The sequence below is a fragment of the Eschrichtius robustus genome, chromosome 19 (assembly GCF_028021215.1).
Source record: "Eschrichtius robustus isolate mEscRob2 chromosome 19, mEscRob2.pri, whole genome shotgun sequence".
Lineage (NCBI taxonomy): Eukaryota > Metazoa > Chordata > Mammalia > Artiodactyla > Eschrichtiidae > Eschrichtius > Eschrichtius robustus.
The window spans coordinates 13767018-13793840 of NC_090842.1; the positions used below are offsets into that span (position 1 = coordinate 13767018).

The window sequence follows — 26823 nt, forward strand, 5'->3', positions numbered from 1 at the left end:
CCACCCTTACCGTCTAAGTGAGGTCCTGGAACCAGGAATGACGTGGCAGTCAAAGGAGTGGGGGGAGGCAACTGATGTACCCTAAACACCTCCTATACCAAAGAATGCCTCTGACCTCACACCCAACCTGCACATCAAGTGAGGAAAAGGGATATGGGCCTAAAAAATGAACATAATCTCCTACAAGGGGCTCTATTCTGTGGACCACCTCCACAGATGTCTTGAGGAAAATCTAGCGGCCATTATTCCCGAACCTCAGGGGTCTGGGGCTGGACTCGTCAAGGACTGCGACCAGAAGCCAGTTGGAGCCACAGCATTTATTCTACAGACACCCAGGGAGCCACGGGCTGTCACACTGGGGGCACCCGTTGGGGGGGGGTTGGGGGAGAGAGGGGAGGAGGAGATAAGAAATCACATGGCATTATCAAGTATTGCACATGGTCCTTTTATTCTCTGCAGCAAAAACGATTCCTCCCTGCAGGCCCAGAGCCTTGGGTCTGCAGAGAACTCTACAGACACAATCCTGGGATAGTGGTTCTAGACAGATGGCGCTGATGTGCTCGGGGCAGAAGCGTAACGTGGGAATTGAGTCACAGGCTGGCTCCCAGGTTAAGTTCCAGTTACTGCTGGGTTAGGAGGACAGATGGGGCTGTTTAAAGGTCCCAAGATTAGAATGCCCTTGTGGGGGATGGAGCGCTCCTGGCTGGACGGATCCATCTGGGTGCGGGGGAGATGCCTCCTCATGGAAGCCGCCCTTCCGCCTCAGTTCTTCACATCTCCCAGGTGGAGCTGGGCAAAGGAGGTGGCCAGCTGCAGCGCCTCCTGCAGGCAGCCCACGTTCTTGCCTGTGGCCTGAGCGGACACATCTTTGCCACCACCTTTGCCATCCATCAGACCTGACACCTGTTGCACCCACTCACTGGCTTTCAGGCCCCGGTTGGCTGCATTCTAGAAGACAGGAAGGAGAAGTGGGGGTTAGGACAGAGGACGGGATTGAGGGAGACAAGGAGAGGGGTGGGATGGAAAAAGGATGGGGGAGCCAGACACCCAATCCTGCCCTGGGTGATGCTGCCAGAGCTAAGAGAGATCCTACAGTGGGTACGACAGCCAGGGCGAGGCATACCGAGTAGCAAAGCCAGCACGGTTAAACATATCCACCAGGGAGGGGAGAGCCTGAGGGGAAGGGGTGCTGGGGAGGTGACAAACAGGTGAGCAGGAAAACGGCCACTTCTAACAGGGGTTGCACAAACACACATGGGTCTTGGCAAACAGGTGTAAGAAGAACCGAGCTCCCTGAGAAAAGCTATGGCCACTGGCACGGAGCTGCTGTGAGCAAGACTGCAGGGCACTCTGACCTGGGGGACTTGACACAAGCATGTGATCTTGCCAGCCTCATTATCCACTGTGAAGAGCATGGCAGACGTCTCAGGGGAATGCGTCTTGAAGAGCTTCAAGGCTTCGTTCAGGGCCTGTGGGGAGAACCTGGCATCAGGCCATGGCCCTGGGGAATGGGGCCACGCTCTCCACAAGTGCAGCGCGTCTGCAGAGCTCAGTTCTCAGAGTGCTCCCACCCCCTACTCCCTTCTAAGAGCAGGTGCTGGTCCCCGGAGCCTGGATGGAGGACTAAGCACAGGGCCTCGCCCACGCTCTGGCTCGGAGCTTCGCCTTCCACCTCGAGGAGCCACAGCTCCCCAGCCACCAGCTCTCTCCATGGCTCAGCCCAACCTCAGTCCCAGAGAGTGGGCCGTCAGGCAACTACTCTGCTCAGAGCCACAAGGCTCCCACTTCAGCCACCAGAAGGCTAAGACCCCGAGAGGAGGAGACAAGCAGCAGACAGGCACAGGGCGGAGCCACGGAGCCCCAACCCCGGCTTGCCTTGGCCGAGGCGCCGCTCTCCATCTCCAGGATGACAAGGGGCTGGTTGGGGCTGCTGTCAATGAGCTGCTTTGTCTTCTCCAGCACCTGCAAGGAAGGAAGTCCAGAAGAGAGGCCTCAGGTCAAAGGCTCAGACTCCGACACCCAGAGAGCAGGCTGCACAGCCTTTGCTGGGTAAGCCCTCCCGGCTCCTGCACCGCCAGGACTCACCCGCTTCTGGACATCGGCTTTGTTAGCTCGGTCTAGGTCATCCATGATTTTCTTCAGGGATCTGAGATTCTCCCGGAATTCATCCTTCTGCCACTGAGGGATGACTGCGGTGGCCAGAGCCTGGAACCAGAACAGGAACACCACTGGGAGCTGGGCCACGAGGAGCTAGGATGTGAGCCCACCCCACCCTTCTGGCTTCTGACACCGAAGTCCCCCAACCAGTGTCCAGAAGGAGCGAGAACACAAGAACAAAAAGGAATCCACGGGCCTTGAGACCAGTCACTTAATGAGCAACTGCATCAGTTGTAAGGAGCAGGACTAGAGAGAAAGGGGCAGAATAAAGAGAGCTGGGATCCTCTGTTAGACCTGGTCCCCCCAAGGCAGTGAACACAGTCTGTGATGGGCTAATGGGAAGCCCCCGAATATTAACAAACACCAGGAGACCTGGAGACAGTGGGCTCCCACAGCACCTCTCCCAGCCCCCTCAACACCGGTGCCCACTAGTGCTCAGAAGGGGCTGCCCTGCCATCGGCAACGGGGGCAGCAGCTGGTTCCAGGGGTCCGCAGGCCAGGATCCGGAGTGTCCCCTTTGCAAGGTTGCCGGACATCAGAAGTCAGTCCAAAGGCCCACTGCACCGAGAACCAGGACCCGAGGAGGGAGGCCGCCCCTACCTCACCGAGGTCCGCGATCTCCCTCTGCACGTCCTTATTTGGAGCAGTCTGGGCCTTCACTTTGGCCTCCGTGACAGAGAGAGATTTCTTCAAGCTCTCCGCTTTCCTGAGCGCCTGGGAGAAGGACAACCAGAGTTGTAAACTGTGGGTCAGGCAACTTCCAGCTTCACGACTCTGTCTGTAAACGGTGGCAGACACTGATGGCAGGCTATGGAACAACACCCCCCCAGAACACCAGAACTTTCTCTTCCTGCAGGAGCAAGTGTTTGCAGCCTCGTGCCCCAGAAAGGCGCACCCTCCTCACACACCTGGCCAGCGGAACTCAGGTTCAGGGGCTGACGGAGAACTCATGAGCCAGGAGCCCTTCCCACCTATGAGATCATCACTCCTCAAGCCTCGGCACACATCAGGCGTGAGCTGCAGTCCCCACCCCCAGAGCAACTGTCCCCGTACTCCATGCGTCTCAAACTGGGTACAAACCCCTAGGGAGGTGTGGCTAAGTGCTAGGGGCACAGAAGCCACAGCAAAACTATGGCCTACCCTCCTAGACACAGACATCTTATGGCAGAATTTACCTATATTTTAAAAGATTAAATGTAAGATAGCTAGAACGTTTCCTGCGGTGCTGGCTTTCTTCTGCCAGGTGGGGTAACGGGAGGACACTCTGGAGGGAGTGCTGTACCTCCGATTCTGACCGCAGCGGCCACGTGACCATCGACACTGTGGATCCACAGATTGGGCCCCTCTTGCCTTGTTCAAGTAAGCCACAAACCAGCCTGACCTGCTCACCTTCTGGGCTTCGGCACCTGTGACAGCAACAATCCTCCGGATGCCCTTGGCAATAGCTTCTTCACTCACAATCACAAAAGCTCCCGCGTGACTCGAATTCTGCAGATGCCTGAATGGCAGAAGGCAAAGTTCATGGTCCTCACAGCACCCAGGAGCCCTTGGCTGGCAGACAGGAGCCCTAAGTGGTAGTCACTCCCAGGGAAGCTCCCTCAAGGGGATGATGAGAAAAGGCCCTTCGTGTTTATTTCAGAACGCAGCTGTGGCCTGGAAGGGGCAGTCAGAGAAGGCCTGGCTGGGGCCGATACTGAGCAAGGCACCATGTTCCTGTGCCTCAGTTTTCTCATGCACGAAATGTGGATAGTTCTCCCTCACCGGACTGCTGCCTTCTGTCCCTGCTCAACAGCCTGAGAGTATCGATGGATTCCCTTTCAAGTCTTACCACAGCACCTCAGACAACCCCAGGGGCTCAGAGAACCTCAAATGCTCATTTACTCTCAGCCACTCCGCAAGGATGATGTAAAGTCTCCGAAAGCTGTTTCCAGTGCTCTAGAGAGTGTCATGTAGAGAGGTATTAAGGCAGATGTGGGACTCATTTGAAGGCCCAATTCTACTGGACAGAGGGAGGCCTGGAATGTGACCTCCCAGATCCCTACCCCATCCTCCACGCGCCCACCTGCTCTCTGCCTGCCTGAGGCTCACAGGAGGCCCTGGATGGGCTCTACCATGGCCTTAAGAATGTTTTTTTCCCCCTGAATTCTTTGCAAGCAGGAACTTCCCAGGCCACCAGACGGTCCCAGAAACACCCCAAGGGCTATGGAGGACTCCAAGTTGGCAGAAACATGCGGCTGCCCACAGCCAAAGTGAGCCGGGTCTACCGTGGGGCCTGACTCAGGGGCTCTGAGACAATGAGGTTAATTCCACAGATGCTGCTCAAGCCTGCAAAGGGAACTATGTGAGGCCCTGGGAATGGAAAGTGGCTAGGACCAGATCAGAAGCTCCAGGGCCCTGCTGAATCATGAATCCCCAGGCCTTCTGTCGTCATCCGTCCAGGGAACGAGAGCAAGCAGCTGTAAGTGTTAAGATGACATTTTTCACCTTCCCTCCTCGGAAGAACATTTCATCACACACCCAGTAAATGTCAACGTCAGACACTGTGGGGTCTGATGGGAGCACGCAGGTGCTGATTCCTGGGAACGCTGTTTGGCAACTGCATTTCTGAGGACTCTGTTTCAACCTCAGACAAACGAGAGCTGGTCTAGCCTATCACCCACATCCTCCGAGGGCGACGCAGATTAACAAAAGGCAGGCCCGCCCACTGCTCCCCCTGAAGTACTCACGTTCCCCCACAGAACTCAACAGAAGTGAGCGAGCCAGCAGGACCGGAGGGATCATCCAACAGCTCAGACACCGGGACCCCAATAGAGACGACTCGCACAGGGTCAGGATAGGTCTCATCAAACACAGCCCGCAGGCCCTGGATGGCTTTAGCTGCTGCCAGAGGACAATCCTGGGTGTAGACGGGCTGCCACGGAAAGAAGATAGGAAAAAAAGCTGGGAAAAGATCTTCTCTGGAGGTGCAGTAGGAAGCAGCAGGGAGAATGCAGTCTTGCAGGCAGGGCTCTGGGTTTCTGATCCCGGCTCTGCCCATCATGTGCCCTGAGCCTCCCAAAATAAAGCCCCATGTGTAAAGTCAAGGGGCTCAAAATAGGAATTTCCAACTGCTTTGTTAAACCGTGAACCAAATCTCAAATGGATGTGCTATATGTAAAACAGATTTAACTAAAAGAGCTCTGGTTGTCCTAAGGAAGGGGCGGACCAAAGACCTCCCTGAGGCCCCCCACTGAACACCAGCACTGCCCCCTACCCAGCACAGTTAAGAATCACTGCTTTGAACACGTGTTCACAGGACAGACTATGGCTCGACAGAGTGAGAGCATCTGGGCGGGGGCGGCTCCGTACATAGAAAGCGATGGTGCAGGAAGGAGTGAAGTTCATGACCCAAGAGCTCACATGTAACGCAACCTACCTTGGCAGCTTCAATCATCTCGTTTGCAATCTCCTCGGCCTTCTTGATCTGTTGGGTGGACATGGCTCCCTTGGCGGTGAAGTCAAACCGAAGGCGGTCAGGAGCAACCAGGGAGCCTCTCTGGTCAGCCTCCCCAAGCACGGAACGCAGGGCGAAGTTCAGGATGTGAGTGGCTGTGTGGTTGCTCATGACAGGCCTCCGTCGGGGCTATAAAGGGCAGAGCAGGCTGGTGGAGAGGTCCGCAGCGGACTGCTGGTTGGCCCCCAGTACCTGCTCTCCCCTTCCTCCCAAGTATTAGAGTTTTTAGTTGGACCCATGGCTGCCCAGAATAAAGCCTACAGCTTCCCTGGCCGCTAACTGTGGCCATGTAACTAAATTCTGGTCAGTGGGCTGTGAGCAGAAGTGACGTGTACCCCTTAAAGGAACACACCCTCCCCTTCCTCTTTCCCACTGTCTAGAACAGGAGTTGGCAAGTTATGGCCTGTGGGCTGAACCCGTCCTGCAATCCATTTTTATAACTAGGTTTATTGGAACATAGCCACACCCGTGTGTTTACGTATTGCCTACGGTGCTTTTGTGCCACAACGGCAGAGTCGAGTAGCTGTGACGGAGACAGTATGGTTCAGAAAACCAAAACTATTTACTATCTGGCACTTCACAGAAAAAGTCCCCCAACCCTGGCCTAGAAAATGGATCTGATAGCTACCTTCTTGGACCATGAAAGCAAAGGCAACGCCCCAGGAATGATGGTGGAACAAAAGCAAGGAAGAGCAAGGCCCTGTGACTTTGTGGGGAGGGCCTCTGCATCAGCTCAGACTTTCAGGTGAGAAACACATTTCCGTCTTGTTTTATGCTACTATTATTTTGGAGCTCTGGCACGTGCAGCAGAACCTATTTCTTCATACAGGATCCTTGGCTCCTGAAGAAGTATTTGAGGTTAAGCTGGAGAAAGGCAATCCGCGAAAATGAAGGTATAGGATCTCAACTGAAACCACTGTGGTCTAACTTGGGAACAGATTTAACTCTCATTGACATCCCTCAAAATTTACTTCTGCACCTTACACGCAATCATCTACTTATAATTTTACTTAGGAGGGACAGTAATGATGGACCAATTTAAAGCCAGAGGAGGAGATGAATTCCTTTCACAACCTGCATCAAATCACTATGACGTACACTTTAAACAACTCCTGTAATTCTACATGCCAGGTATGCCTCAATAAAGCTGATATTTTTTTTTAAAAGGGGAAGGAGAGATGATTACTAACCAGCCTAAAGCAACTCAAACTCACCTCATCAATAAACAGCCGGACCTGATCCCCCACTTTCAGGTTGCCATAGATTGTTCCTATGTGCAGGACATATCCTCCTCGGACCTGAGCGTTCTTCACCGTAAACTCAGTTTTCTAAGAGGAGTCAAGGAGGAGACCAATACATAAATAAATCCAAATACATATGTGTGTGTATATATGTATATATATAAATATATATAAATGGACATAAATATGAATTCTCCCTTTATGTACTATACACACATACCATTAATACCATTATATATACATACATACATATATATATCGACCACTATATAAATATTTATCATTACAAACACACAACACTTTAAATATGTAATACATGTGTATATATACACAGACACACACACACACACACACACTCTCCATTAAGGAGCATCTTAGAGAATTAAAGCCATTGTAAGGAAGCTCAAGCCCAAGAGACTAGGTAACTCATCCAAGACCGCAGAGACAGCAGTGGCTGAGCTACAGGCCACGTCTTCTACGAGGATGTCTGCCCTCCAGAGAACTATCTCTCCTTATTTACAAGGAAAGCCTGGAGGAATCAAGGATCAACCTAAGCAGCCTGGCTGCAAGGATCCTGCTACAAGGGGACCTAACGGTGATGAAAGCAACACAGTACAAGAAGCAGCTCCCTCGGCTTCAGAAACACTGACCACAGAACACGACCCAAAGGTCGGTGGTGTCTGCCCCTCAGGGCTGGGAGCACCGAGGAGACAGAGCAGCTGCCTGGGGCCCAGGCCCGGCACTTTGCTGGGCCCCCGCCCCCCACTAATGAAGAAGAACTGCTGGCTTACGTCTTCGCTGCTGTCATCGACCTTCACCAGGTAGCCTTCGTCGTAGATCTGCCCTCCTTGCTCGGCATAGAAACAGGTCTTGTCCAGCACCACTCCACACTCCTGGCCTGTGGACACTTCCTCCACAAACATCTTGTCCCTGCGCAGAGCCATCACTGTAGCCACCGCACTCTCAAACACTGCATACAAGGGGAAAACACGGTTGATGACTTCATTCACACATTCTTAGCTGGCTTTTATCGGATTCTATTTCTCAAACTCTCCTTAGGTCCTAATTGTCTAATTTCATGTTGGAAGAAGCCTATTAGACTCCACAAAAGGGCTTAACATGCTGGTTTTCTACTGGAGAATATAATACTCAGTAGGGGTGACCAACTGTCCCGGTTTGCTTGGGACCAAGGGATTTCCCCGGGTATGAGGAAACACTGGGACAATTTCAGCGTCAACACTGGGACAATTCTGGGAAAATGGGACAGATGGTCACCCTAACTGTGAGCTACTGAACAGAAACCTGGTGAATTTGATTAGTAGGTATTTAAGAGTAGTAATAAATTCCCTACTCCAAGGTCAATTCATAAGGAATGTATTCCTTTTGTGGGCCTCCTTAGATAGATTTAGGTATCTCTGCTGGAGCAAAAAAAGCAAAAACATGTAGCGCCTGTGTATTTCTTTTGAGTTGTCTTAACCTTAGAACGCTACTATCCCGATGCAAAATTCAACAGCCACTGTGAATTTTATCAATCAATGTCATTTTCCTTGTTTCCTGCAAGATGTTGCAATTAGGGAAGACTGGGTATAAGATACAAGGAATCTCCTGGTAAATTTTTTTCTACAACTTCCTGTGAATCTATAATTATTCCAAAATAAATAGAAAGTCAATCACCAAGGGTCTCTCTGAGTATAAAATTACACAGCACTACAGGCAAGGCTACCATGGATGTCCTGGGTTCCTAATCTTGAGACTCATTGCTTGAAAACCACCCCAGATGAGCACACTAACATACCGTAGCTCCCACCGGAGTCCGAATGGTAATTATACTTTGGGGAATCATCTGTTGCCTCCAGACCCTTTTCCCGGAGCTCTTCAATAGCATAAATGTCCAGCATAATGAGATCTTCCCCACCAGCTCCCTTGCCCTGTGATTTCAGCTGCCAGTAAGAGAAATAAGCATAAGTTACCTCAATGTCAAAGAAAAAGAACTCTGAAGGACTTGAAATTGCTAAACTATGCCCAATGTAAAGCTCTAAGACAGAGTTTTTTGATCTCAGCACTCCTGACATTTGGGGCCAGGTAACTCTTGTTCTGGGAGGCTGTCCACTGAAGGATGTTGAGCAGCATTCCTGGCCTCTACCCACTACAGGCCAGTAGCATTCATCTCCAGTTGTGAAAACCAAAAAATGTCTTTATACGCTACTGCCAAATATCCCCTGGGGTAAGGGGGGCAAACTGCCCCCACTTGAGACTCACTGGTCTTGGAAAAAACAGAATTTCAAAGACTTTAATGGAAGGAAACTCTTTCTTGCCTTGCAGCCAAGTGCTGCCTTGATTGGTGCTGAGTTTCTTGCTCATTCCCCAAATGCTTTACCTGAGCCAGCTTCCTCTCCTCTTCAAAGCCATCCATATCTACCACCAGGCCCTTCTCTTCAGCAATCAGTCCAGTAAGATCCACTGGAAACCCATAGGTGTCATAGAGGAGCCAAGCAGTGTCCCCTACACAGCACAAAGGAATCACGTAAGAATGACGGGGATGGCCCCCCTTCCTTTCCATCCCGACCCCTTCCCAGGAGGACACTGGCAGTGACAGGAGGGATTAAAGAGCCAGGCAAGTTAGTAATGGTTCTGTGTATCTGTCAGAAAATCCATCAGATCTTTTGCAGTCAACCTGGGGGAAGCACAAGAGGTCCCTGGAAAAGCTGTTTCTTAATCTGAACACAAGTGTGTTCAGTTTGTGGAAATCCATCAGGCTTTCACCTTGAACATTACATTATACTTCTATAAAAAGTAAAAACTTTTGGATTTAATTTTCCTGTCTGGTAAAAAATTAAAGTTGTAAAATACTATATACTATTCGTTCCCATTTTTTGCTTGTGCACGTGCACACACCCCTATATACGTTTGTATGCAAATACAGAAAAGTCCTGAATAGTTATACAACAAACTCTAAAGAGTTGTGACCTCTGAGAAATGAGTTTGGGAAAGAGGATTTTCACTTTTTACTTCTGTACTGTTTGAATACTTTGCCACAATAAAATGTTACTTTTATTTTATTTATTTACTTTTGTCTGTGTTGGGTCTTCGTTTCTGTGCGAGGGCTTTCTCTAGTTGCGGCAAGCGGGGGCCACTCTTCATCGCAGTGCGCGGGCCTCTCACTATCGTGGCCTCTCTTGTTGTGGAGCACAGGCTCCAGACGCACAGGCTCAGTAATTGTGGCTCACGGGCCCAGTTGCTCTGTGGCATGTGGGATCTTCCCAGACCAGGGCTCGAACCCGTGTCCCCTGCATTAGCAGGCAGATTCTCAACCACTGCGCCACCAGGGAAGCCCTAAAATGTTACTTTTATAATCTTACTATAAACCCCATTTTACACCAAAAGCGGTCTAACCAAGCTATGCTCAGCCTTTGGAGACACAGGAGTCCACTGTCAGTTTGTGAGAAAGGGCTTGCCTCTTCCAGAAAGATGAACCAGCCTATAGAAGGAAGGAACAAACCGGTCCTTACCGGGAATGGTTTTGCTGTCTCCCAGGCTCTGAATTTTCCTGTCCAGGATGCGACGCCCTCTGCTGAGCGTCTTGAGAAATTGCACCTCTTCGTCATTAATGATGTCCTTCACCATATCTGGGTCCTTCTTTAGCTCAGGAAATGCATCTCCCTGGTAAATGGGAAACACAGATATGAGCCCAATGAAGGCAGGGACTATACTATGACTCCTCTAAAAATTCTCATTAACAGTGTGATATCTCCCACTCTACACCTTTTAAGGTATGTGCTTCAGTACAGAAGAGGTGAACAGGAAATACACCTACCAGGGACTGGACGACAACATCTGCTAATGTAGCAAAGAAACCCCTGCTGGCGTTGAGTTTCTCATGGGAGTATCGAACAGCCCGGCGGAGAATCCGTCTCAACACATACCTGTAAGAGGCAGAACCCAGTCTCCTGCTAGACAACATTCCCAGCCGAGCGTTTTGTAGTGGGTCCTTTGGAATTCTACCCAAGCAACATGACCAATTTTTTGTCTTTCTCTTTCAGATTCTTTCTTTTATCCTAAGCCTGCTTTTTTTTTTTTTTTTGCATTCCCCCAAGGTCATTACATTAATTCCAGCATAAAACTCAGTAATATAATCCACAAATATGCATCGATAACCTGGGATAACCTTGGTTTATTTTCCAAGCTTGTTCTGCCAAACCAGAGATGGAGGCAAGAAGGACAGACCAGACGGCCAACTTGATGCCCACAATCCAATCCCAGGTCCTGGCTGTCAGTAATGAAGTTGCCTGGGGTTCATCAGTATCTCCCCTGCCCCTGCCAATATCTTATCAGACAACCTTCAATACAATCCTTATCGTCTTGTACTTGGCAGCAGAAATTTAATATAGTGAACTCTTCAAAGTGAGCTGAAACCTCCCTTTATCCCTAAAAAAAATAAAAGGATCCCTCCAACTACCTAGAAGACAAACAATAACGAAGTATGGTGTTAAGTTCCACAGAGAGCCATAAAACTCAACAGCGTCAGTCCTAACCCTGCCCCACGTGTAACACACTTACCCCCGCCCTGTGTTGTCAGGTCGGCCACCATCAGCCAGGGCCACGGTGATGGTCCGAGCATGGTCGGCCAGCACCCGGTAGGCCATGTCGATCCCATCAGCGTCATCAGCACCAACCTTCCCAGTGTATGGCCGAGCACCCGTGCCCTACAGATAAAAACCAGGAGGCAGCTCATCAGGAAGCAGCCCTCCTAGCGTTGCCTCACCCTAGGAGGTTCAGAGAGGACTGACGGGGCATAAAGAGAAAGGATGACCCTCTTGCCAGATCCTATAACCCCAAGAAAGGTAACAGGAGCAAGAGTGGAGAGCCTCCAGCTAGGCCCCTGCACACAATAAAATACAGTGCCTTGTGCTTAGACCCCTGTGTTATTAACAATGAAGTTGGTAGATGGTCACAGGTACCCTCACCTGGCAAAGCATATGATTGTTTTATCTTTGACAGTACTAAGGGTCCAGCCTGAAACTTCCACAGAAGTCTGCAATAGGACCAGTACCTTCTGAATGGCTTCAAAGTAAGGGACAAAAAGGTCAGTGTCATAGTTGGACATTTTATTCTGCAGCACAGACACCAGTCGCTCCAGGCCCATCCCTGTGTCAATGCTTTTCTTGGGAAGAGGTTTCAGAATGCCATCGGTTTCCCTGCAAGATCCAGAGAAAGAGGAGGATGAAACATGGACTCAGGCTGCCACCTCTCCCTACTGGGTAGAACTCACTTTGCAGTTTGCAGGCTGTGACTATTTGCCATTTGCCTCTGCCTGTTTTGGTGGGAGGAGGGGAGTGAAGGGGGAAAGGGAAGAAATACTCTGGGGTTCATTAAAGAGGCAAGCTTCAAGGAAATGAGCTTTAAAACAGCAGTTCAAATTATAGCAAAAATGACATTATAGGAATAGCCCTTAAGCAGGTAGTATGTGCAATAAAACTAGTTTATAAAAGAATAGGCCCGGCCCTGTCCCAGAGATCAGAGGGAAAACCTGAGAAATAAAATTGAACAAATGTCCACAAGATCCCATGATGCCTTTAGCAGTGCCCCACTGTCCCCAAAGACGAGGGTGGGAAGACAGCCGTGTGCTCTGAGTTCCTCTCGTTCTACGCAGCTTGAGGAAAGGTGCTGCTCTTAGCAGGAACAGATCAGGACCCCAAGGCCACCTGTTATACTGGATGAACACGAGGTTCCAGATCTCTAGCACATTGGGGTTATCCTGGTTGACGAGGTGCGCCGCATCCCGACCACCAATCCGGTCATAGTGGATCTCACTGCAGGGACCACAAGGGCCTGTGTCACCCATCTCCCAGAAGTTATCCTTCATGTTGCCCGGAAGGATTTTGCTGTCATCCAGCCTGCAGAGAGCGGGAAGATAAGCCCAGTTATAGCTAGTAACAGGATTCTGCACAGACTTGCATCCACCAAAAAAGGAGATCCTTATGCATTTCTAGAAAGAAGGCTCACTCTTTGGCAATTACTAGTGCTGAGTCTGCATTCAAATCCTGATAAAGAAGCAGAACATGATTCTTTTCAAGAGTGACTACAACAGAATACAAAATGCACATATGCTGTGATCATAAATAAAAACATGTAAACATATAGATAAAGCCTAGAAAGGAACACATAAAAATGAAAACTTTCATGCTGAATATGACCAGAATTTACCTATCTGTCTATCTATCTATCTATCGGCCACCCGGCTTGTGGGCTCTTAGTTCCCTGATCAGGGATGGAACCCATGTCCCCTGCAGTGGAAGTGTGGAGTCCTAACCACTGGACCACCAGGGAATTCCTGACCAGAATTTAAACAAATTTCTTTGCACGTTTCTTTGCAAATGTTCCTTCATTTTTATAAATGAAAACAATTATATTATGACAGTATAAGTGTTGAAAAAAAGCAGCTGATCATTTAAAGTCACCTCTCTATGCCTCAATTTAGTCATCTTTTACCTTAAAATGACACCAAAAAGAATTTAATAAGGTTAAAACATTTCCAAAATATTGACTCTGCTGAGAGTTGCTAGATAACAGAGCACTCAAAAAAGATTATGCTTGCTTGAAAACAAAGTACAGATATATACAAGCCAAGTAAAACAGGATTCAAAAAGTCAAGATTAGTATTTAAGTTTCACATGTGTTACTACTCAAAACATCCAAGTACATTTAGACTATAGAGTCTAACCAAAGAGGGATTTCAGACCAAGTACAAGGGGAAGCTGGATTGGAATAATATACCTGGAGTAAAAGTAATTTAAAAAAAAAAATTAAAAATAAAGGAGAAGTAGCAGTGCTTAAGTATATAAAAAGCTATGCAACTAAAGGACAAGAGAGTGTAAGTAAAAAGAACAAGAAAATGAGACAAGGACATCATGGGCATTCTTTCTATCTACAGGGGAACATCATTCCACAATCAGATTCCTCTTGATACAGAGCTTCATAAATTCTATTATGTTCAAAGCCCAGTACACATATCGCTCATCTATCATGTTACTTTTTATGCTATGTGATTTTATATTAGAATTATATTACGTTAAAAAAAAAAAACCCACAACTTCCTTTGTCCTAGACCTGTTTGACGCCATTACATTTCTATAAGAAATAAACTGTTTCATATCAATACACTCTGTTGAAAAAGACACACACATACACACAGGGCTACAGAAATATGAAAAAAGGCCTGAGAGACTCTATATGGGGTATCAAACTATTAACAAGGACTAATGTTAGGGATCTTCCATTTCCTATTTTTTACATTTCCATATAGTTTGAAATTTCACAACATATGCACTCTATGTACAATTTCTAAAAATATATAAAAAGCAAAAAAAAATGAGACTCTTTATGTTGGCTTTCAACGACAGAATGATCAAGTAAACCTACTAAGAAGCAACGGATGCACCAAAGGATAATTACTCCCAGTCACCTCCACCTCCACATACACACCCCGAAATAGGAAATGGCGATGCACCCCAAGTCCTAAGACCCCACTCTGGCACTGAGTGTAGGAACCATTTTATTCCTCCATACTCATACTCTCCACATGCGAGCTACATTCTTACCCCAAGTTTTGCCAGATCTGTTTGCACTCCAGGTCTGGTTCTAAGCCGGCTGCTTCATCCCCCCCAAAGTAAGTAACGTAGAGTCTTTCAACTGGAATGCCAAACTCTTGGGTGAGAAGTTCTAGAGCCATCTTACATGCCAATTCCTACAAAAAGATAAAAAAGATGTGGAATATGACCAAACCAGAATCTATTTAATATGAGTAGGAGAGGTCCAATACAGTATCTTCACCATAAACAGTCAAATTTACACAAGAAATCCACACGTAAACTGAAATCATAAAATTACAGGTACTGCTTCCAAGAAGTCTTAGAATTGATAAATGTCCTTCACTTCTGAGTCTCCTAGATATTTTGTATCATGAAACAAGCAAAGTTAGAACCCATTTCCCTCCGTAGAAATGACTGTTTTGCTCAATATCCCTTTGATCTTTGCTCAAAGATCTCCTCTTTGAACTTTGCTCAAAGATCTCCTCTTTGAACTTACCTTGAAGTAATCTCCAAAAGACCAGGAGCCCAACATCTCAAAGAAGGTGTGATGATAGACATCCTTGCCCACATCGTCCAGGTCATTGTGTTTGCCCCCAGCCCGGATGCATTTCTGGGTATTGGCAGCTCTGCTCAGCTTTGCCATAGGGTGAGATGGGTCAACAGTATTCAGAAAGATGGGTTTGAACTAAAAAAGAAAGGGAACATTTCAACTTTTAAAGAGCTGCTGTTATATCAGGTGGTTACATGCTGGCAGGAAGAGAACACACATAGACCATTCCCTTCCGGATGTGATTAGCCTGCAATACAGAAACTTATCAGAGGCAGGTGGCCCTGTGGGCTGCAGCAGAGGCAGCCTGTCTTGGAGCAGCTCCTCCCTGGTCCTAGTTCTCCAACGGTCTCCACCACTGCCAGTAACACCAACTGCGCAAAGCAAAGCCCTGCCAGATCTGGGATAACAGTCAAGGTTGATGCAGTGAAACCTGTCTTTCCTCTCAAGTCTCTGCAGTCAGGGCTTATACCATCTTTCTGGAAGAACTTATTCTAAAACCAATGTGCTGGCTTGGTAGTAAAGGTGATAAGGAAGAAAAAAATTTGAGACCTGTTAAGGGAGTAAAATTAGCGCCACTTGGTCACACTAAGTCACACTAGCTCCATAATCACACATGGCTGGTGTGTGATTAGATATAGAATTACCATCATTGCAGAAAGTACATTGTACAGTCCTGCACTAGACCGTAAACTCCTTAAAAGCAGAAACTATCTTACTTAGCTACTATCCAGCACCTAGAAAAGTATCTGAAAAGAATAGATGCTCAATAAATACTAATTCAAAATGTAAAAACAAACAAAGCAAAACAAAAAAAAACACAAGGTATTTCTGATTAAGAGGCATAGAGCACATAAGCAAGTGACTGTCTGGGTTCAAATCCACGCTCCAGCATTTACCAGCTTCGTGAGCTTGGGCAGTTTACTTGAGCCTTCAGTGCCTCAGTAGGATGGCACAGAGTGAGGATTAAATGAGTGAATATACATAAGACACAGAGCAATGCCTGGCGTATAGGAGGTGCTACACGCAGGCTACTACTGTTATTCAGAGAATGTTTATAAACCTTGGACTCCATGGTCCTTCTGCCAAGTACATTCAGTTCATGTGGGAGAAGACAAAGCCTAGGTATGCCTGAGTAGAATAGAACTGTTCCAGTGTTCCAGAAAACTCACCACCTTGGAAGAGTCCACCTAAAATTAGTGCCCTCAATTCCAGGTGTATGCATGGGACTCACACAACTGAAAACACTTTCATAATTTCATGGTTCATGTAATACAGGTGGAAAATGTTCCCAGCGCCTCTAGTTTTCCATGCCAGAGAAGAGACCTGAGAGAAGAGAAAATGTCAACTTATCCCACAGTGAGGGGCATCCTAAGGGCTGGTGGGTCCACCGGGCTAAGCAGTCACCCAGAGAACCTCCAAAGGAAAGTCCTGAGGGCCCCATCTAACCTGAATCCACTTCCAGCCAATTAAATAGTTTTCAATGTCACAGGTATATTGAAAAACTCCTTTTAAACACCTTTATAAACTTGTGATGCTCTCATTACTTCAAGAGAAAATGCTTGTCTCCAAAAATAAAACTTTTAAATATCTTTTATAGTTCAATTGCCCCAAACACAAATCCTACTAATAAAGTTTTGTCAGCAGTAGATCCGAATTGGCATTCGTGGCAGTAGCTTCAAGAAAGGAGTTTAAAAAAAAAAAAAAATCAATACACCTGTGCATGGGACTTCTCTGGTGGCGCAGTGGTTGAGAATCCTCCTGCCAATGCAGGGGACACAGGTTCGAGCCCTGGTGCGGGAAGATCCCACATGCCGCGGAGCAACTAAGCCCATGCGCCACAACTACTGAGCCTGTGCCCTAGAGCCCGTGAGCCACAACTATTGAAGCCCACGTGCCACAACTACTGCATCCCGCGCGCCTAGAGCCCGTGCTCCACAACAAGAGAAGCCACCGCAATGAGAAGCCCGTGCACTGCAACGAAGAGTAGCCCCCACCCGCCACAACTAGAGAAAGCCCGTACGCAGCAACGAAGACCCAACGCAGCCAAAAATAAATAAATAAATACATACATTAATTAATTAATTAAAGAAAAAAATAAGACTGTGCATGGCCTAGAATGGGAATGAAAGCAAAGCCTTAAAAGAATCCTGAAGAACTGACATTTTATAAAGAAAAAAACAAGGACAATGAAAAGATGAAGAAGAACCACAACAGCTGAGTTAACAAGTCTCTTCAGGGCTCAGCAAGATTAACCCAGCCTCTGATTTTAATAAAGCACAGCTTTTTCCTTAGGAAAAAAAAAAAAAGGCAAAACTTTACAGACTAGATGTAGGCTGTATTTTTCTTGAGAGGCATACAAGTTTAATCCATGAGTATCGAGGTCTCTCATCATAATTAAAAATAATGATAGTTAATATTCAAGTACCGGGGCTTCCCTGGTGGCGCAGTGGTTGAGAATCTGCCTGCCAATGCAGGGGACACGGGTTCGAGCCCTGGTCTGGGAAGATTCCACATGCCGCGGAGCAACTAGGCCCCTGAGCCACAACTACTGAGCCTGCGCGTCTGGAGCCTGTGCTCCGCAACAAGAAAGGCCGCGATAGTGAGAGGCCCGCGCACCGCGATGAAGAGTGGCCCCCGCTTGCCGCAACTAGAGAAAAAGCCCTCGCACAGAAACAAAGACCCAACACAGCCAAAAATAAATAAATAAATAATTTTTAAAAAAATTTCAAGTACCTACTTCAAATACTGTGCTAAACATTTTAAATGCATTATTTTATTTACTCCTCACTGCAACCTAAAGGCAGGCACTATCATTATTCCTCATTTCACAGACAAAGAAACAGAGGTTCAACGACATAAAGTAGATTCTGCAAGATCACACAGGAAGGACAGAACTGGGATTCTGACTGACTCCAGGGCTGCTTTGCTGCCTCTGTGGACAAAGAAAGCCAAGGGGAAGGGAAAACACCCTTACCTGGTTCATGCCTGCATTGGCAAAGAGCAAAGTGGGATCATCCAAAGGGATGGTGGCAGATGAGTGAACATAGGTGTGTTCATTTCTCTTGAAGAAATCTATAAAACGCTGCCGGATTTCACTTGCTGTTAGGGTTGAGTCCATCTCGAAAATAACCCTACGGAACTAACCGAAGGAAAAATGAAAGAAAATTAGGGGAATTGAAACTAAGAGATAAGTAAACATTACACAAGACTCCTAGCTTCTCAGGCCATGTCAAAGCAGGACACGGGTAAGCTGTTTGATCCTAAAACCTCTATGTTCTAATGTCCAAGGCTAAAATCATCATCGAAGCAAAACTTGCTGCAGTAGCAGACAGCAACCCCACATGCTCTTCCTTCCCCGGCCAACCTCAATCTGTTCAATACACCAACACATTAAGCCGAGGAGGTGGTTTCTTCATGCATTCATTCACTGCAAAAATGTATGGAGCGTCCGCTGTTCCAAGCCCTAGGTCAGGAATTAAGAAATGGGAATAAAACCTCACAGTTCAGTCTAGCAGAGGAGCCCCCTGGAGACGAGGGAGGCTCAGGAGACCCAGGTTCCAGTCCTAGCTCCAAGTCCTTAAGGGAATTACTTCACCAACAAAAGGGGGCCATAAAAGATGAACTCTAAGGGCCCTTCCGGCTCTGTCTTAACCCACATGCCTAGAACTGTGCAAAGTTCCACTATCCCCAAAGCCAGGGCCTCTAGGTTTGGCCTGACCGTCTTGGGGAGGCAACAGTGGACCTGGGGATGGGTCCATCTGTACAAGGAACTGACTTGCAAGTAGCAGGAATGTACCTGCCTCCACTTAGCTCCTCCAGAACCCAACTGCTAAACTGCTGCCTTCCCAGCTATTTGACTGCTAGGGAGTGAGGACGTTGTTGCCACACTGAGGAAGCAGAGCTCGAGAGCCAGTGAAAGAGAGAGGGAATCAGAAGAGAGGGAAATTAGGAATAAAACAGCTTTACAGTTTCAAAGCGCTTTCATATATATTACACAGCTTCTCTGACAGGCGGGTTAGAGAGAAGTGACAAGCCTTGGTAGAGGGTACCAATCACAGGCATGGAGTTGTAGTGCCATGTAGCACTGGGTGTCTAGAAAAATAGGAACCATGTCATTCACAACATTATCTAAAAGTCTCTAGAATTCTAGACCTAGCTCTAACCTTTAAAAAGTCACTTTGGGGACTTCCCTGGTGGCGCAGTGGTTAAGAATCCACCTGCCAATGCAGGGGACACGGGTTCGAGCCCTGGTCCAGGAGGATGCCACATGCTGCCAAGCAACTAAGCCCATGCACCACAACTGCTGAGCCCGCGAGCCACAACTACTGAAGCCTGTGCGCCTAGAGCCCGTGCTCCGCAGCGGGAGGGGCCACCGCGATGAGAGGTCTGCGCACCGCAACGGAGAGTAGCCCCCCCCCACCCCGCCCCGCTCACCGCAACTAGAGAGAGCCGGCACGCAGCAATGAAGACCCAACACAGCCAAAAATAAAAACAAACAAACAAACAAATAAATAAATAAATTTATTTTAAAAAAACAGTCATTTTGGGACTTCCCTGGTGGTCCAGTGGTTAAGACTCCGCGCTTCCAATGCGGGGGTCGCGGGTTCGATCCCTGGTTGGGGAACTGAGATCCACATGCCTCACAGCATGGCCAAAAAATTTTTTAAACAATTAAATAAGTAAAAAGGCACTTGTCCTAAATTTGTTTCCTTTTTCGTAAAAAAGTAAGATCTACTCTGCCTACGCCACCTGGGGTGTGAGGCTCAAAAGCCATCCTGTATTTGGAAGCAACTTGTAACCTGGAACAAATTGGATACTATTACTTTACATCACTTAGCTCAAGGTTTTCTTCCTTCCTAGGAGGAAGATACAAAGACAGATGTACACAGCGAACATGATGAGAGACTGACTCTTAGATTTATGTTTAATCACAATTTCAACTGATTTATTCACAACTCAATCAACTCATTACTCAAACAAAAAGCCCATTGGGCAAAAAGATGGTGAAACACTGGCAGACAGAGCCAAGGAGCTGACTAAAATCCCCACAGCTGAGGACTTTCTGTTCACGCTAAGGAGTCAAGGCTATGGTTTCTAGAAAGTTTGTCACACCACATTCTTCCTCGACCCTTCTCATCACGGCTCTCAATGAATATTAATCATGGTGGCAACAATGAACGTACGGTGCTAATTCTGACTGAGCAGCAACATCATAGCTGTTTCAGAATGTTCCCTGCTCCTCCTCTAAATGTGTTACCTGAGGAAAATAAGCAGTTCCATTCCAAAAGACACATGAATTTTCCATCTTTGTTTATTCATTCAACGTATTGAATACATACTGTATGCTGGGAACCAAGATGAAAGAGAGTTCATGCCCTTAATAGGGAGATAGTCACAGAAATAACTGCAGTATGATGTAAAAGGATCCAATATATTGCTGTTAGGCCCAATGGAGGCTGGGACTATTAAAGGCTGTGTCACCATCACCACTCATTCATTTATTCAATATAAATACACAGGAAGGCTATATTGCATACAGAGGTAGCACAAAGGAGGTCAGATTCCATTTTCCAGCAGCAACTGTAAAGGTCTTAAGTACCTTAAATCACACTGGCCTTTGGGTTTAAGGCTCCAGCCACTGGACCTTTCAACATGCTCTTCACTTGCCAGGTAAGCTGACTACCCTATTCTCCCTTTTTGCCTTTTCCTAGTTAATTTCTCATTGTTGGCATCTCAATTTCAAAGAGACTTATTTAAGGAAGTCTTCTCTTTCTTGATCAGATTCTCCCTATTTTATTCTCATAGCCCCAAGTGTCTCCCGTCATAATTTGCACATGCATTTGACAGCTGGCGGTCCATCTCCCCAACAGGCTGTAAGTTCCAGCCCAGTGGGAATCATGACTGGTGGTTTTTGCTCACCATTACGGGTATGGCCTCAGCATCCAGCACAGTGGTTGCTAAGTATTTCATGGTATAATTAATAACCCTTTAGTAGAGAACTGCGAATGAACTTAAATCACACTGGAAACGCAGACCCTGAAAAAGTAATATCTAAACGTGATGGAGCACGGAAAGTGCTTCTAGATGGGCCTGGACTAGTATCAGTTATTAGCTAATTTTAAGAATTTATGGAACGGCTCACAGCCTGATTCCACCCGTCTTGACCACTCTACCCGCCCGCAACCCCGCCCGCCCCTAGGGGATTAAAACCAGGGGAGATAAAACCTCAGCTTTGGGCGGATGGTCAGCGACAACAGTGATCCTTCCAAGATCTCGGTCCTCAGCAAGGCCACCCGAGGCCACTCCACCCCCAGCGCTCCAAGGGTCTGACAAAAGGCCACTCTCCAGCTGCCGTGTCGCCAAGCGGCTGCCTCAACCCCGGCTCCAGCCCATGCCCCCGTTCCAGAGGACTCACAGGGCCTGGCCTAGGGACCAAACGCCAAGCACAGCCGCTATCGCGGCGCCGTAGAACTCTCTCAGAGGTCAATCTGCTTCTCCCGAGGGTCGCAGTTCCTAACTCCTCCCTCAACGCCCAGCGCCCGGAGCCACGGTTACCTGTTCCCGCAGACACGCAGATGTACCAGCGCCAAACCGCTGCCCTCGGCAGCACGCACCGCCCCGTCCAACCAGAGCGCGCGGATGGAAAGTGCCCCGCCGCGCCTTACCTTCCCGAGAAATTATTGGTCTTCCGACATGCCAGTCAACTGGAGCACGAATCAGCTTATTTGTTGGTTTCTGGGAAGGCGGCTCTAAATCGGCTGATGCAATGGCAGGGAAAGAAGGGATTGGGGCACGTCACGTGACAAGTAAGGACGTGGACTTCTGGGGACCGACATTTTAGTATCCATACTCAAAATCCTAGTGGTTGACATGATTAATAAGGGGGAAATGGTGACGTGTGTTTGGTAGAGGTCACAGCTCTTAGTATCTAGTTATGTTCGTTTTAGTTGCAGAATGGTATGCAGACCTCAGATTCTGATACGTTGTGCTCATGGATACACTTGTCCTTTAGACCTTCTTGGATTTGGTGTGGAAGAAATAATGTACTCTTTGAGAGACAATTAAATTGGCATTTGGTCCTCGATTTGCCTTTGAAAAGTAATAGTTAATGTTTATATGTGAGGCATTATTAAACATTTCCTACATTATTTTGTTTATTTTTTTAACCGTGTATGAGGCAGGCCAACTGGCATACCTTTTACAGATGAGGTAACTGCCTTGCCTAAGTACACACTGAAAAGTAAGTTAAAGGGCCAAGATTCAAACCCGTTTCTGTTTAACTCCAAAGCCCATGACCTAAACCTCTCCACTATTAACCTACATTATCTTGTATATCTAAATGCAAGGGTATAAAATTGTGCTGCTGGTCATAACTGGGTTAAAGATATTGTTACGGAACACAAGTTCATATGCCCCATGCACAGGGAGGCCAAACAACCCAAAAAGTGGGAATTTGGAGCAGAGAAAGGTTTATTGCAGGGATAAGCAAGGAGAACGGGTGGCTGGTACTCAAAAACCCCAAACTCCCTGATGATTTTGGGGGGGGGGTTATGGTAAAATTTAGGGTGAGGGCTGCAGGGTGTGTGACGTTCTTCTGATTGGTTGGTGGTGAGGTAACAGGGTAGTGCTCCAGGAATCTTGTGCTCAGCCTGAAGTTACCATCCCCCACCTGAGGGGGGGCCTTAGTTCCTGCAGAAGAACTTAAACATATTATATGTATATTCCTTGAAGAGGAACCAGGACCCTACCCCAAGGCTGCACTATTGTTTCTTGACTGCTCTTCCCTTGTTTCTGCATTCCCTCCCTTCCCTGATTAGCAACTGTCTGAATCTGCCCTTTGGAACTCTGGGAAGGTCAAGGAGGCTGAATAAAACCTATTTCCTAGAAAGGCTTTTGTGCCCAGGATGGCCCCACAGGGTCCTGCTTGGTTTCAATACTTCAGAAAAATTTTACTCATTTTATGTAAAAGAGCATGCTACACAAATAGAAGGTCAAGCTCAAAAGCTAGCACTTAATTTCCCAGTTCACAGCAAAGCATTAATAATCATCATCACACCTAATGTTTGTTGAGCACTTAGTATGCAGCAGACACTGATCCTCACAACAACTTTATGAGTTACTTTTATTACCTGCTATTAACAGCTGAGGAAACTTAGGCACCCAGAGGTTAAGACAGCTAAGGTCAAAACCAAGAGAGATAACTGTTCTGATCCAAAATGGCCCAAAATAGGTCTTCCCTGGTGGCGCAGTGGTTAAGAATCCGCCTGCCAATGCAGGGGACATGGGTTCGAGTCCTGGTCTGGGAAGATCCCACATGCCGCGAAGCAACTAAGCCCGTGCGCCACAACTACTGAGCACAGACTACTGACCCCGCGTGCCACAACTACTGAAGCCCACGCGCCTAGAGCCCGTGCTCCGCAACAAGAGAAGCCACCGCAATGAGAAGCCTATGCACCGCAATGAAGAGTAGCCCTCGCTCTCTGCAACTAGAGAAAGCCGCTCAGCAACGAAGACCCAATGCAGCCAAAAGTAAATTAATTAAAAAAAAAAAAGATATTTAACAAAATGGCACAAAATAGCATATTTAGTCACAACAACCTGAGAAATGGGTCAGACTTTTGTACCCGCACATTTAAAATGGAGAGCCAAAATTGTACAAACTGTACTTTCAAAATAAAGTAATATTGGTTGTAGCCTTAATAACTTAGCTATGTTGCCATAGTTGTTGCTGTTAATATAGCACTTTCACTAACAAAAGAATTGAAGATAGATTAAAAAATGTTTTTTATTCCCCAGTGATTGGTTCAGTACACATGAAGAGAAATTGTTGAAGCCCAAAAGTCACATTCTTCTAAAAATGAATTTTCTACATGAATTATTCAGATAATTACCCAGTTCTCTATGATACTATTACCGAGTCCAAGCTCGCTCTGCTCGCCACACAACAGGCCAGTAAATCAGAGACGAGGTGTTGAGGCAAGGAATACGAGTTTATTCAGGAAGCCAGAAGACAGAGAAGATGGCAGACTAAAGTCTCAAAATAACCATCTTATTGGCGTGTGGATGCCAGTTTCTTTTATAGTACAGAGAGGGGGAGGAGATGAGGAAGTAAAGTAAAAAGACCGAAAATTTTGCAAATATCCCCTGTAATAGCCAGCCTCAGGGAGGGGATGTGTTAATTTCTTATTTCTTGCAGCCATCCACAGGTGGACAGGGTCCGGATATTTCCCTGAACAAAGGCACTTTGGTTTAACATTCAGGGGCAGGGTTCCCTGAGGCAGGCCACTATGTATAGACAGTAAGTATCCTTTTAGTGAACAAAGCAGCGGAAAGCAAAGGTTAAAGTAAAAGAAACAGATCCAACATGTAGTCAGATTTGGCTCTTCCCTATTACAATATTTTTCCCTGGCAGATAGTGTCAACTATATAATAGAAGGAAAACTATCTTAATGTAACATGCAAATTGTCTATTTGAGGAAACTACTAACTTATTCTGGGCTAATTGCTTAGGACTGTAGGTAAGACTGAGTGCTATACACATGGCTTGCTCTGCAGTAAAATACTGGTTGAACCTTACCTGGGGGCATGAGGAAGATAGCAGGGGCTCAAGATAGTACAGCTAAAATACTTAGTTTTGGAAGGATGTAGTCTAACTCTTCCATGGCACCTAAGCTACTTCTATCATCTATAAAATGGACTTTGAATGTTCATTTATTTGCTATCAGGTCAAATGGGGGTGACTGAAGAGTTTTCAGACCATGAAGTACTATAGGAGTCACCTAGTGATTTTGGATGCATGCAGCAGTAAGCAGTAGCTTGCAGCAATTAACAGCGAGTGGTAGCTGGAAGCAAGATCTTAGTTCCCGGACAGGGAGTCCTAACCACTAGACCACAGGGGCCAGCGGCTAGGGCTTGGATCCCTAGTTCTTGCCTGCCTTGTCAAGAATGAATTCAGGCGAGGAGGCAGAAGGTAAAGAGAAAAGGAAAAAGTTTATTGGAAAAGCAAAGTACATGCAGAAAGACACATGGGCGAACTCAGAGAAAGAGTCGCGCCTTTGGGAAATTCTTAAATTCTTTTTTTATTTTTTAATTTTTTTTTTATTTTATGGCTGTGTTGGGTCTTCGTTTCTGTGCAAGGGCTTTCTCTAGTTGTGGCAAGTGGGGGCCACTCTTCATCGCGGTGCGCGGGCCTCTCACTATCGCGGCCTCTCTTGTTGCGGAGCACAGGCTCCAGACGTGCAGGCTCAGTAATTGTGGCTCACGGGCCCAGCTGTTCCGCAGCATGTGGGATCTTCCCAGACCAGGGCTCGAACCCGTGTCCCCTGCATTGGCAGGCAGATTCTCAACCACTGCGCCACCAGGGAAGCCCCTTAAATTCTTTATAAAGGGGCAGTTTTCCGGGTCTTTGTCTTCCTTCTGGCCAGTCATCTTGTTTTGTTCTCCCCTGGCTAATTTGTCTCAGGACCCTCCCCTTAGGTGCGCATGCACCTCTCAGTCAAGATGGATCCCGACGTGGAGGTGTCTGGGAGAAGCAAGAGTCACCATGGCCTGGAGTTGTCCCCTGACTTTTGACCCCCAAGGAGGCTTTCTGCCCATGTGTAGTGTCTCCCTTGCCCCAAGGAGAGGGGAAGCGGAGATCCCTTGATCCTTTACTCAAACAAGGTTTTGCCCCTCTTTGTTCTTGCCATGACTGTTATCTTAAGGCATCCACAAGAGACAAAGCTTGGCTATCTCCCCTGTCCCTGTCATTGCTTCTATTTCAGAGCAAGCAGGAGACTGATTGTAAATGCCTAACCTGCAGCCCACCTATCTCCTGTCTCAGGAAATGCAAACAGGAGGCTAGTTTTAAGTATCCAGCCTGACCCACTTTTTTCTGTCTCATGAAATGTAAACGGGAGGCCAGTTGTAAATGTCTAACCTGGGGCCCATCTATCTCCTGCCTCACTAGGATCTTAAAATGCAGATCCCAATTTAGTAGGTCTGGAGTGAAGCCTGAGATTCTGAATTTCTAATAAGCTCCCATGTGTTATCTGTGCTATTACTGGGGGATCACACTTGGAGTAGCAGTGGCCTAAACTAGAGAATGAGCTTCTTCACCTATTTGTTCAGAGGCAAAGATTAAAAAGTTTGATCTACAGGGACTTCCTTGGCAGAACAGTGGTTAAGACTCTGCACTTCCACTGCAGGGAGAACGGGTTCAGGGAACTAAGATCCCATATGCTGCAGAGCCTGGCCAAAGAAAAAAAAAGATTAAAAATAAATTTAAAATAGGGACTTGCCTGGTGATCCAATGGTTAAGACTCCACGCTTCCAATGCAGGGGGGCAGAGTTTCGATCCCTGGTCGAACTGGGATCCCACTTGCAGCGCAGCGCAGCCAAAAAATAAAATTAAATAAATAAAATTAAATAAAATATTCATTAAAAAATAAATTAAAAATAAAAATGTTTGATCTGGGGGGCAGGGAGGGGGGATGTGCATTCCTCATCTATTTATTCACCAAGTGAGTGTCTCTTATGCGCTAGACCCTAGAGATCAAGATTAAGGAGAACACTGCCCTGTCCTTATGGAGTTTCCAACCTAAGGCGGGAGCCTGACATTCAGCAAAAAACAACTCGGTTTAAAAAACTCAAGGCGGGGGGAGGGGGAAAAAAAAAAGCTCAATACCCAAAGGCTACCCCTGTTGAAACATAGACCTAGCCTTTTGCACCTAGGTACTTTGGTGCGCATGCGCCAGGCTTGCCGTTCCCCTTCTCTGATTGGCTGGCGGGACTGGCTTCTAGGCCTCAGCCAAT

General features: G+C 47.1%; 1 protein-coding gene across 5 annotated transcripts; it reads right to left on the minus strand.

The window, feature by feature from the left end:
* Window positions 1–421: 421 nt before the first annotated feature.
* AARS1 (alanyl-tRNA synthetase 1) lies at window positions 422–26332 on the minus strand. 5 transcript variants are annotated; one of them, XM_068528850.1, is made up of 21 exons: window positions 26310–26332; window positions 18005–18169; window positions 14977–15165; window positions 14490–14635; window positions 12594–12785; window positions 11942–12086; window positions 11449–11594; window positions 10706–10814; window positions 10401–10551; window positions 9269–9393; window positions 8687–8831; window positions 7683–7861; window positions 6865–6978; window positions 5573–5779; window positions 4884–5068; window positions 3547–3655; window positions 2758–2871; window positions 2086–2205; window positions 1876–1962; window positions 1356–1469; window positions 422–948 (listed from the first exon to the last, which is right to left on the minus strand). In XM_068528850.1, exons 2-21 carry the CDS (start codon window positions 18146–18148, stop codon window positions 763–765), a joined length of 2907 nt encoding a protein of 968 aa, XP_068384951.1. In that variant the 5' UTR covers window positions 18149–18169; window positions 26310–26332; the 3' UTR covers window positions 422–762. The 5 variants fall into 5 exon arrangements, with proteins under 5 accessions (XP_068384951.1, XP_068384950.1, XP_068384949.1 ...); XM_068528849.1 differs by lacking the exon at window positions 26310–26332 and adding an exon at window positions 21696–21770; XM_068528848.1 differs by lacking the exon at window positions 26310–26332 and adding an exon at window positions 21586–21657.
* Window positions 26333–26823: the final 491 nt, after the last annotated feature.

Excerpts from the sequence above, each read along its gene's own strand:
- AARS1 (XM_068528850.1), bottom strand. The coding sequence starts at position 18,148 with ATGGACTCAACCCTAACAGCAAGTGAAATCCGGCAGCGTTTTATAGAT. Across the intron at positions 15,166-18,004 it reads CCAATGCAGGCATGAACCAG|TTCAAACCCATCTTTCTGAA; the intron begins GTAAGGGTGTTT and ends TTTCTTTTTTAG. Across the intron at positions 2,206-2,757 it reads AGATCGCGGACCTCGGTGAG|GCTCTGGCCACCGCAGTCAT; the intron begins GTAGGGGCGGCC and ends TTCTGGTTCCAG.